Source organism: Zonotrichia leucophrys, chromosome 24 (assembly GCF_028769735.1).
Source record: "Zonotrichia leucophrys gambelii isolate GWCS_2022_RI chromosome 24, RI_Zleu_2.0, whole genome shotgun sequence".
Lineage (NCBI taxonomy): Eukaryota > Metazoa > Chordata > Aves > Passeriformes > Passerellidae > Zonotrichia > Zonotrichia leucophrys.
Window position 1 is genome coordinate 2400895 of NC_088193.1, and position 12458 is coordinate 2413352.

Below are 12458 nucleotides of genomic sequence, written 5' to 3' on the forward strand. Positions count from 1 at the left end.
TATTTTTAATTTATTTTTTTTTCTCCAAGCCTGATTATCCTGTATGTATTGCTAAGCTGGCAGAGCTGTGTGGAAGGAGCTGCCCTGTCTGAAGGTGGATTTTAGGATGGAGCAGGGGTAAAAGATGGGTTTGAATGGCTCTGGTTGCACTGGAAGGGGTTTGGGTGCAATTAGATTAGAAAATAATTGCTCTATGTGTGTCTGCTCCTTGTTCCCAAGGATCCCTTGGAGGGTGCTGGGGCTGCCCTGTCACCCACAGGGACACAAAATCTGTATTAATTACAAAAATCTTAAATACAGATCCAGAATACAAAATCTGTCCTAAACCTTAAACCTCTCAGATCAGCAGTTTTCCTTTTCTTTCTGCTTATTTTTCCCTTTTTATTTTCTTGTTCCTGACAAAATATTTGAAGTGCAATAACTTGTGCACATTTATAGGGTTTTTTTTTTTGAATCTCACTGAAAATAAAATTCAAGGTATTCAAACTGTAATAACTTGTGCACATTTATAGGGGATTTTTTGAATCTCACTGAAAATGAAATTCAAGGTATTCAAACTGTAATAATTTGTGCACATTTACAGGGGGAATTTGAATTTCTCTGAAAATAAAATCCAAGATATTCAAACTGTAATAACTTGTGCACATTTATAGGGGGAATTTGAATTTCTCTGAAAATAAAATTCAAGGTATTCAAACTGTAGTAACTTGTGCACATTTATAGGGGGTTTTTGAATCTCACTGAAAATGAAATTCCTGTGCATGGGAATCCCAGGGCATCTCTTATCTCCCAGCTGCAGGAGGAGGGGATTTACCTGGTGGATAACGTGTGATATGCAATCAAGGTGCAGCAGCAGCAATTCCTCCTTCCCTCCCCACCCAGCCCAGTTTTTAATGGCAGAGGGGTGTGGGGGTCACTCCTGCAGGGGGGACAGAGATTTTCATGCTCTGCTTTTCTCTCTCTCTCTTGGGAATTAAATATTTGCTTTCCCTAATTTTATTTTTTTTAACAAGCTTTCTCACCAAAGGAAGCACCCAAATTTCTGCAGGCTTTTAGATTTTTTTTTTCTTCCTCTATTTTATGAGAACTTGCCTTTCTTTTTTTTTTTTTTTTTTAAATACTTTTTGGCAGCCAGCAAAACTTTGTGCTTTGTAGATTGCCTAAGTTAGGGTCCCTTGGCAGTGGTACAAGACAAGAAGATGTTTATAGCTGATGGTAATTACTCTTCCTGCAGTAGAAATGCTTAAAAGCCCCACTAAACGTTCATGTCTTAATTGCAGAGGGTTTATTTGAAGGGGGAAAAAAAAGAAAAAATCCCACAACTCTTTTCTCCCCGCTCAATCCTTAATATAATTTAAGGAAAGGAAGTTTCTGAAGTATGTGAAAGTTTCTGTGCTCTCCTATAAAATCCTGATTTTTTTTTTTTCTACCTTTATTCATTTGCTGGAGAAAGTTACAGACTTTCAACTTGATCAAAGCTATGAAATCTTGGCCAGAAAAGCAGATTATCTGCTGTTTGCACACGAGGGCAGCTTTGAATATGGGAGAAGAAAACCTGCACACACCACACACACACACACAAAGCCCTGCCTGTTTTGGTGGGAGCTAAAGAGGGAAATGGGGATAAAAATCCAACGGGGCTGCTCTCATCTGTTTGGGAATAACAAAAGGTGGATCTGGGGAAGAGGAAAAGGGTTTGCATGGTGCTTTTAGGTGGCTTCCACCTGCCTTCCCTAGCCCAGAAAACCACAGCAAACACTGGCCCAGCTTCCCCGCTGTTGTTATTCCCCCATGCAAATGGGGAGAGTCTGTGGCCGGGATTGGCTGCAGGAAGCACATGCAAATCACTCAAATAATAAAAAATTATCTCATTTTTACCTTTTTTTTTTTTTTTTTTTTTTTTTTTTTTTGCAACGAGTCTGGAAACAGTTAAAATTCCAGTGGAAAGGGAAAAGCTGAGGGGTGTCCATCTGGGTTTGAATGGAGATCTCCCCTTCTCTCACTGTTGTGTCCTTGGCCTCTGTTAATGTGGAGTTGACCATTCCCACCTTTTCTTGCAGCTGTCCCCGAAGGAGAAAGTGGCCCCGGGTGTGGTGGCAGCCATCACTTCAAGGGTAAATGACAAATTTCTTGGCCTGGGTGAAGATAGGGGGAAATGCAGGGGACAGCACTTTGGGGCAAGGCAGATCTTGGGTGGCTTTTGAGGGTTGTGGACACCTGCAAGTGACAAAAAGAGGAGAAATGAAGCGCAGAGAGAGGCAGAGGGAAAACCAAGTTGGGTCTGAGCCATCTTGAAGGATTTGGGAGAAAGCTGGAGGGATCCCCATCTCTGCAGGTGTGGGAGGTGCTGTCCCAGCCAGAGCACCACAGCAGGTTTGGGAAGCTCCCAGTGCTGAATCCACCCCTCTGTCCCGTGGGTGAGGAGGGATGAGAAGGGTGAAAACCCCCAAAACCCCCCCAGCAAACTGGGGAGGGGGCACAGGAGTGAGGGGGGCTGCGAAGAGCAACAGGAGGGAAAGTGCATCCTCAGAGCTGATGAATATTCCAGCGCCTGGATGTTGAGGAATCAGAAATTTGAAAGTCTGATGGTTTATTATAATTACACACATTCATTTGTGCTGTTTAGTGGAAGCCACATGTGCCTGTTGCCTGGGACTGTGACCTGTTATTAAAATCAGTTGTGCCTCCTTTTCCAGAGATCAAGATGAGCGGGGATGCTGCAGATTCCACAGACACCCGGCACGAGCCTGACCAGGTGGAGCCAGGTAAGAGGGTCTGGGGTGGCAGGGCCAGGAGAGGGAGGAGAAACAAAAGAAAACAAAAAAAAAAAGGGGAATGTGGGTGCTGGAAGTTTCTCCCCCGTGCTTTTTCCGGGCTCCTGTTGCTGCTCTTGCAGCCTGGCAGTGGATCAGGAATGTGCTCAGGGCTAGGATTGCGTTGGTATCTTGATCAGCCGTGCAAGATCCCTCCTGTGTGACAGCAGCGAATCCCAGAGTGCCTCCCCCGTGTCCCCAGCGATCTGACATGGAAATTTGCCCAGAGAATACCTCTCCAATGTCCTCAGTGGGTCTGAGGTGGAAATTCACTCACAGAGGGCCTCCCCCATGTCTTCAGTAGGTCTGACATAGAAATTTGCTCAGAGAATACCTCTCCAATGTTCTCTGTGGGTCTGAGGTGGAAATTTGTTCACAGAGGGCCTCCCCCATGTCCTCAGTGGATCTGAGATGGAAATTTGCCCAGAGAATACCTCTCCAATGTCCCCAGTGGGTCTGACATGGAAATTTGCTCACAGAGTGCCTCTCCAATATCCTCTGTGGGTCTGACATGGAAATGTGTTCACAGAGTGCCTCCCCAGTGTTCTCAGTGGGTTTGAGCTTGAAATTTGCTCACAGGGTGCCTCTCCAATGTCCCCAGGTCACAGAGTGCTTCCCCAATGTCCCCAAGTGAGTTTGAGGTTGAAATTTGCTCAAAGAGTGCCTCCCCAGTGTCCACGGTGGGTCTGAGATGGAATCAGAAATTCGCTGCCACAGCAGTGATGGCTTTGGAACCATCCTGGTGCGCTCAGCTCTGTATCCACAGGGTTGTGCCAGGAGCTTTTCCATAAGGAAAACCAGCTTTTTTTGGGCTCTGTGTGTGTGTGTGTGTGGAGAATAATGGGAGTGACTTTGGGACTAACCAAATCCAGTTTGGGAGTTCCAGCAGCAGCAAGGTGCAGAGGTGTGATTTGGTTTTTCACCCCCAGCTCCTCATGGAGCCCCCAAATCCCTTGGATCTGGAAATCCGAGGCTGAGGGGGATCCTTTGAAGGTGCCAGTGATGCTGTGAGCACCAATTTGTGCCAGCTTTGCCCACCACCAGGTGTAACAGGCACCCGAAAAATCAGGTTTGTGCTTTGGGGCTGCCGGAGGTGAGATTTGGATCGCTGAGATTTGAATCCCATTTACAAGGCCCTGTAATTTCCCAAAGGGCCGTGGTCACATCCCTTTGTAGGCAAATGAGCAACACTGAGAAATCATCTTAGCACCCACTAGGTGCAGCAAATTAAGATTATTAAAAGGCTTAGAAATCAACACCTTTCGAAGCAAAAACTGGTGGAGAAAATGTAGAGGAATCAAAAATTCTCTGAGTGATGAAGAGCCCTAAGCCTGGGCAGGAGGATGTGGAAGAGCAGGTGAAAACTTTGCATGGAATGATTTTCCTCTTATAAAATTTGAGATCATTTAGGAAAAAAAATGAGATTTTGGGTAAGCAAGAGAACACAAGTAAATTTGAGATAACTTAGGGAAAAAAATGAGATTTTGGGTAAATCAAGAGAAATCAACACATTTTGAAACAAAAACTGGTGGAGAAAATGTAGAGGAACCAAAAATTCTCTGAGTGATGAAGAGCCCTAAGCCTGGGCCAAGGGAATGTGGAAACTTTGCATGGAATGATTTTCTTCTTATAAAATTTGAGATAATTTAGGAAAAAAAAATGAGATTTTTTCCTCTTATAAAATTTGAGATAACTTAGGGAAAAAAAAAGAGATTATGGGTAAGCAAGAGAACTCCAGGTTTTAAAGGGATGAACCCCACCCCTTGATTTAGAAATCCAAATAATTGACAAAATCTAAACCAGAGATCAAATCTGGTTCTGTTCACATCCATGAACTCTGATTGACTTTGGCCAGTCCAGCCTCTGCTCATGGCTCTCAAATCACCCCAAATTTGGGGTTTGGGATAAACCAGCACCAAACACATCCCAAACACCCCAAGCTCCTCCAAAAACCCCTGAGAGCTCTTACAGGGCCTTAAATCAGGAATTGGAACCCCCTGAAATATTTGGTGCTCATTGATGAGTGGCAGGATTGAGGAAAATGGGGATTTAATTTTGTTATTAAACGTAGTGGGAGTCAGAAGTGTTAAACCAGAATTGGCAGCACATTTGGTTGGATAAAATTCAGATTTTTTTTTTCAGTTTATGCATCCCAGACAGCCATTAGCGAGAGCTGCAGCGCCTCTTTCTAGTGGTAATTGAGAAAAGAAAGCAGAACAGCGAAGTCAATTTGTTTGAAAATAACAAAAAATATTCGCGGCAGCGTTGGTGGCTCAGAGCCTTCAAATCAAGCAGGGAAATCAGGGCGAGTAAATCTCCTTCATTTGCAAAGAACCTGTTTAAATCACATTTTTTTGCTGAGGCTATCCCAGTGATTTATTACATTTTTTAATTCTATTTCTGAGGCGGTTCTGGTGATAATTTTTTTTTATTTTTTGATTTTGTTTTCTGAGTCTGCCTTGGTGATTTTTTGATTTTTAAATTTTTTTCTGAGGCTGTCCCAATGATTTTTTAAATTTTTTTACTTTTTTCTTAGGCTGTCCCAGTGATGATTTTAAATTTTTTTTTACCCCTGAGCCTGTCCTGATTATTTTTTTCATATTTTTTTGATATTTTTAAATTTTCTTCTGAGACTGTCCCAATGATTTTTGTTTTGATTTTTTCCCTGAGGCTGTCTCAGTGATTTTTTAATTTTTTTTTTAAATTTTTTCTTAGGCTGTCCTGGTGATTTTTTTACATTTTTTGATTTTTTTTTGAGGCTGTCCCAGTGATGACTTTTCATTTTATAATTTTTTTCTGAGTCTGTGCCGGTGATGATTTTTTGATGTTTTTTTCCCCTGAGGCTGTCCTAATGATTTTTTGGATATTTGTTGATATTTTTTGATTATTTTCTGAGACTGTCCAGGTAATTTTTTAATTTTTAAAATTTTTTTCCCCTGAGGCAATCCCGATGATTTTTTTTTATATTTTTTGATTTTTTTTTTAATTTTTTCTGAGCCTATCCCAGTGATATTTTAATTTTTTTTATTATTATTTTTTCTGAGGCTGTACCAGTGATTTTTAAATTTTTTAATTTTTTTTCTTAGGTTGTCCTGGTGATTTTTTAATATTTTTTGATTCTTTTTTAATTTATTCTAAGCCTATCCCAGTGATATTTTAATTTTTTTTTTATTATTTTTTCTGAGGCTGTCCCAGTGATTTTTTAATTTTTTAATTAATAATAATTTCCCACGTTGTTTTCTCAGCCCTTTCTGTTTATAAACAACAAAACTCCCTTTGTGCCGAGCTCCCCGGGAAGTTTTTGTGCTCCTTTGCAGGCATTGTTAGAGGAATATTTACAAATAACGTTGTGTTTGGGTTCCCTGCTTCATGTGGGAAAAGGCTCAGAGTGGTTGCTGATGACTCATTAATTAAATTTCCCATTTCCGACCAAATTAAGCCAATCCACACAGCTCATTCCCCCCCAAAAAGGAAAGATCTCTTACCAAATTAATATTACACCTAGAAATTAATATTACACCTAGAAATCCTCTTAGGTGTAGATACCCAAAGGTTTTTCATACTAAAGGATGCAGGCTGGCTCCAAGAAGTTGAAAAAAAAAGAAAATTAAACTTGAAAAAAATGGAATGAAAAAGAAAAAAAAAGGTTTTGTGCTCCTTTGCAGGCATTGTTAGAGGAATATTTATAAATAATGTTGTGTTTGGGTTCCCTGCTTCATGTGGGAAAAGGCTCAGAGTGGTTGCTGATGACTCATTAATTAAATTTCCCATTTCCTACCGAATTAAGCCAATCCACACAGCCCATTCCTCCCCAAAAAGGAAAGATCTCTTAGCAATTAATATTACACCTAGAAATTAATATTACACCTAGAAATTAATATTACACCTAGAGATCCTCCTAGATGTAGATATCCAAAAGGTTTTTCATACTAAAAGATGCAGGCTGGCTGCAAGAAGTTGAAAAAAAAAGAAAATTAAACTTGAAAAAAATGGAATGAAAAAGAAAAAAAAAGGTTTTGTGCTCCTTTGCAGGCATTGTTAGAGGAATATTTATAAATAATGTTGTGTTTGGGTTCCCTGCTTCATGTGGGAAAAGGCTCAGAGTGGTTGCTGATGACTCATTAATTAAATTTCACATTTCCGACCAAATTAAGCCAATCCACACAGCTCATTCCCCCCAAAAAGGAAAGATCTCTTACCAAATTAATATTACACCTAGAAATTAATATTACACCTAGAAATTAATAGTACACCTAGAAATCCTCCTAGGTGTAGATATCCAAAAGGTTTTTCATACTAAAAGATACAGGCTGGCTCCAAGAAGTTGAAAAAAAAAAAAAAAAGAAAATAAAAAGAAAAAAAATGAAGGAATTAAATACCAAAATTCTTTTGTAAACCAAGCCCTTGATGTAAAAGTGATGCCCAAAGATCTGATGGGAAGTGGCAGCAGCAGAGGCACAATCTCATCCTTTCATATCCTCGCCAATTCCAGGCTTAGAAGAAGGGAAAAAAAAAAATAAAAAGGGTAATTTGGGGCATTGTTCTACTTTGAAATAATTGTGGGGGGTTTTCTTTTTTGAGAAAATTGTTAAAATCGTTCGCCTTTCGTAGGAGGTTTGAAGAGCTCAGTGCTGTTTTTTTCTTTTTTTTTAAATTCTTTTAATCCATACCAATTCCACAGAAAATATTTCAGGGCTTTTAAAAAAAAATGTTTTCTAGAAATTTGTGGGTTTTTGATCCCAAATCTACTAGTTACAGTGAAATTTTGCCATTTTACAAACTGTTATTTTAAAAAATAGAATTTCTAAGGGTTCTCACTGCCCAGCCCTGTGAATATTAACCTTCCCTTTACTTCAGCTCTGAAATTTTAAAGCATTCATCATTTTTAATAATTTTTTAATCATTTAATCAGAGGATTACCCCTCTGCTTTTAGGCTTCTTTTCCCCTTTCCCTGCCTGATCCCAAGCCTTGGCAGTTTCAGGGCTTCTAAAAAAGGACATTTTCCAGAAATTCGTTAGTTTTTGATCCCAAATCTACCAGTTACAGTGAAATGTTGCCATTTTGCAAACTATTATTTTAAAAAATAGAATTTCTAAGGGTTCTCACTGCCCAAATATTAATCCTCCCTTAACTTCTGCTCTGAATTTTTTTAATCTTATGTGCAATGGAGAACCAGTTGCCCCCACAAGGGTTGGTTTGCCATCCCCATCACCCCAGGGATGCAGGGCAGCCTGAGCAGGGATTACCCCTCTGGTTTTAGGCTCATTTTCCCTTTTCCCTGCCTGATCCCAAGCCTTGGCACTGGGGCTGTTGCAGGGCTTTCAAAAAAAGAAAATATTTTATTTTCCAAAAATTATTTTCAAAAATAGAATTTCTAAGGGTTCTCACTGCCCAGCCCTGTGAATATTAACCTTCCCTTTACTTCGGCTCTGAAATTTTAAAGCATTCATCATTTTTAATAATTTTTTAATCATTTAATCAGAGGATTACCCCTCTGCTTTTAGGCTTCTTTTCCCCTTTCCCTGCCTGATCCCAAGCCTTGGCAGTTTCAGGGCTTCTAAAAAAGGACATTTTCCAGAAATTCGTTAGTTTTTGATCCCAAATCTACCAGTTACAATGAAATGTTGCCGTTTTACAAACTATTATTTTAAAAAATAGAATTTCTAAGGGTTCTCACTGCCCAGATATTAATCCTCCCTTAACTTCTGCTCTGAATTTTTTTAATCATATGTGCAATGGAGAACCAGTTGCCCCCACAAGGGTTGGTTTGCCATCCCCATCACCCCAGGGATGCAGGGCAGGCTGAGCAGGGATTACCCCTCTGGTTTTAGGCCAATTTTCCCTTTTCCCTGCCTGATCCCAAGCCTTGGCACCGGGGCTGTTGCAGGGCTTTTAAAAAAAAGAAAATATTTTATTTTCAAAAATAGAATTTCTAAGGGTTCTCACTGCCCAGCCCTGTGAATATTAACTCTCCCTTAACTGCTCAGCTCTGAATTTTTTTGATCACGTGTGTGAGGGGGAATGGGCACCAGTTGCCCTAACAAGGGTTGGTTTCCCTTCCCCATCACCCCAGGGATGCAGGGCAGCCTGAGCAGGGATTACCCCTCTGGTTTTAGGCTCATTTTCCCTTTTCCCTGCCTGATCCCAAGCCTTGGCACTGGGGCTGTTGCAGGGCTTCTAAAAAAGGACATTTTCCAGAAATTCATTAGTTTTTGATACCACATCTACCAGTTACAGTGAAATGTTGCCATTTTACAAACTATTATTTTAAAAAATCATAATTTCTAAGGGTATATTAATATTAATCCTCCCTTAACTTCAGCTCTGAATTTTTTAAATCATACGAGGGGGGACAGGCACCAGTTGCCCCCATGAGGGTTGGTTTGCCATCCCCATCACCCCAGGGATGCAGGGCAGGCTGAGCAGGGATTACCCCTCTGTTTTCGGCTCATTTTCCCCTTTCCCTGCCTGATCCCAAGCCTTGGCACCGGTGCTGAGCCTCCATGGGGGGTAACGAAGAGCAGCGAGTTTTCTGCTTGGCTGGGAGCTCTTTTCATCTTTTTTATTTTTTATTTTTTTTTTTTTTTCCCAACTGATGAAAGCCATGCCAGCGAGCTCCTCTCGCTGATTTTTTTGATGGGAACTGTGGGGGCTTGGCAGTGCCTGAGTGTCGCCCCTGGTCCTGCAGCCCCAGGGCAGAGATCTCCCCCTTCTTGTGGTTTATCTAAGCGCTGATATCTGATGCAACAGAACGCTGAGGTGGGACTTGCCCCTGTCTGTCTGTTTGTTTGTGTCAGACACTTGTTCCCCGGTTATCTCCTCCATCAAAACAGGTTACACCAAGCAGAGCTACTTCCCTTTGATTTCATCTGTTGAGGCTATGGGGGGGAAGCCAAAGCTTTTACAAAAAGGGCGATAGGGAAGCGCTTCAAACACAACCACGGGGAAGGGAATAGCTGCAGGCAGCCCCAGCATCTTCCCTCCCCACCCTGTAACCCCGGGAGCTGGGCTCTGCCAGCAGGGCTGGCTGTGCTGGGCACCCCAGCTCAGGGGGGATGTGGGGTGCCCTGTGGGACACGTGTGGGGAGGGTTGGGTGGCTCCTGGGGCGTCTTGGAGAGACAGAGTTAAAGAATAAAGCAGGGATTTGTTAAACGGGTATTCTCAATAGATCCACCTTGGGCAGCACAAGGGCCCAGCCAGGGCTGCACCCAACATGAACCAAAATGGTCCCAAAATGAACCCAAGATGGACAAAAATGGTCCCAAAATGGTCCCAAAATGGACCCAAAATGGTCACAAAAGGAACCCAAGATGCCCCAAAATGCACCCAAGATGAACCAAAATGGTCCCAAAATGAACCCAAAATGGTCCCAAAATGCACCCAAGATGAACCAAAATGGTCCCAAAATGAACCCAAAATGGTCACAAAAGGAACCCAAGGTGAACCCAAAATGGCCCCAAAATGCACGAGCGCTCCCGGGGTCTCTCCCTTGGATCAGTTCTGCTCCATTTGCACCTTGCAGTTCATTGTCCCATTCCAGCTTTAGCCCATCCAGTCCCACCCTGCTTGTTTTTCTCTCTCAAATTCACCATTGTTTATGTTCTTGGGGCTGAGATTTGGGTCATTTGTCCTTGGTGCCCAGCTGGAGCAGGAATTGTTTTGTCTCCCTGCTCTGTGCTCAGAGCTCACCATCCCCTCATGTGAACCCAGACCCACACACTAAAGCAGCACAGAACCTGAAAAATAGAAAAGCCAAACCTGAGGCATCACCTGGGATGGGGGGATTGGCTGTGCCAAGGGAAATTTAGGTTGGATATCAGGAAAAAGTTTTTTACAGAAAGGGTGATAAAGTTCTGGAATGTTCTGCCCAGGGAGGTGATGGAGTCTCCATCCCTGGGTGTGTTTAACAAAGCCTGGATGTGGCACTGGGTACCAGGGTTTGGTTGAGGTGCTGGGGCTGGGTTGAACTCGATGATCTTGAAAGTCTCTTCCAACTCGGTGATTCTGTGAATTCTGTGAGTTCTGTAAATTCTGTGATTCTGTGAATTTTGTGAATTCTGTGGCTGGGCCTGGGAGCTGGAGGGGAAGGGCATGGATCCTTCCAAAGGATGGCTCCTTCCAGAGGATGGATCCTCCCAGAGGATGGATCCTTCCAAAGGATGGCTCCTTTCAAAGGACTGATCCTTCCAAAGGACGGCTCCTTCCAAAGGATTGCTCATTCCAAAGGATGAATCTTTCCAAAGGATGGATCTTTCCAGAGGATGAATCCTCCCAAAGGACGGATCTTCCAAAGGATGGCTCCTTCCAAAGGATGGATCCTTTCAAATGATGGATATTTCCAAATGATGGATATTTCCAAAGGATGGATCCTTCCAAAGGATGGATCCTCCCAAAGGAAAGATCCTTCCAAGCTCAGATCCTTCCAGAGGATGGATCAAGCTGGGATAGGTTTGGAGGTCCCGGCCTCTGTGTCAGCCCCAGCTCAGGTGAGAGGACCAGCACAGGTGAGGGATGGCACATTGGGCTGCTCAGCCCGTGCTCTCTCCCACCTTGTCTACTTTTTTTCATGTTTTATATTTTTCCTGGGAGCTTTCATTCCTCCTGCCGTTTGCAGTTCCCTCCTCACGTCAGGCTGGAAGCAGCTTGCCAGGCCAAAGTCTTTTGAGGAAACTTGGCCTCTCCCAGCCCCACGCTGAGCTCAGCGCTGGGCTACGCCTTTGCTCCCCAAGGCTGGCTCTCCCTCTCCCTCGTGAAACTTTCCTCAAAGCCTCCAGGATCCCTGTGCTCTCTTCCCCCTGCAGCCATGCACAGCCCCGGGACAAGTCCCTGGCAAATGAAAGCTGCAGCAGTTGGGCTGGAAACAGCTGGTTGCCATGGCAATTGGGGCTGCTCAGGATTTGCATAGGGCTGATGATTTTCATAGCACAGCCACATTTAAGGCGAGCAGGAGAAATTTCCATATTCCCAGCTCCGAGTCAGTTGGGGCGTGGGGGAGGCCAGGAGGGGGATATTTGAAATTCAAATGAAGGTGATTAGGGTTTGAGGTTGGGTTATTTTATTTCTTTTTTTTTTTTTTTTTTTTTCTTAAACATCCCATTATGGAAGAGGATAAAAAAGGATGGGGAGGGGAAAGGGGAACAAAAGGCTGGTTTGACTTGAATTAGAGGGGCAAAGGAAGAGCTGGTCTGATCTGCCTCTTGCCTCTGGTCTAGCAGAAGAGACTTGCCCTCACCCAGCACCTGCAGGTGAAATGTTTTCCGTGGGAACAACTGCTGCCCTCGGGTTTCCTCCTGGAAGGTGCCCAAGTCTCCCACACTGGCTGTCCTGCTCTCCCCTCGCCTGCCCCACACGAAGGGGCTGCACAGGGGCTGCTCTGGGGCGCTGCTGACAAAGGGAAGGCATTTCTGTAACCCAGGGCTTCGCAGCCAAATGAAGCTCTCGGGTGTTCAGTGAAAGCTTCCCCTGGAGTCTGGAGCTGTCTGAGTCAGCACAAGATTCACTTTTGCTCCCCAGCCCTGGCTTTCCCATGGAGATGCTCTGGTGATTTGGAGGTTTTTGTGTTTTTGGAGCAAATTAAAACTGCAGCCCTAGCTGGCTGCCTCAGAAACTCCCTATCCTGCTCACACTTTAAAAAGCAGTTTTT

The 12458-nt window shown here is 43.2% G+C and overlaps 1 protein-coding gene across 1 annotated transcript in view; it reads left to right on the forward strand.

Annotated features, from left to right (window-relative positions):
* The window catches only part of POU2F3 (POU class 2 homeobox 3), a 53245-nt gene that overhangs the window by 2867 nt on the left and 37920 nt on the right, over positions 1 to 12458 (forward strand). Inside the window, 2 exon segments of the mRNA XM_064732029.1 lie at positions 2061 to 2114; positions 2697 to 2765. Coding sequence (XP_064588099.1) covers positions 2061 to 2114; positions 2697 to 2765 — 123 coding nt within the window.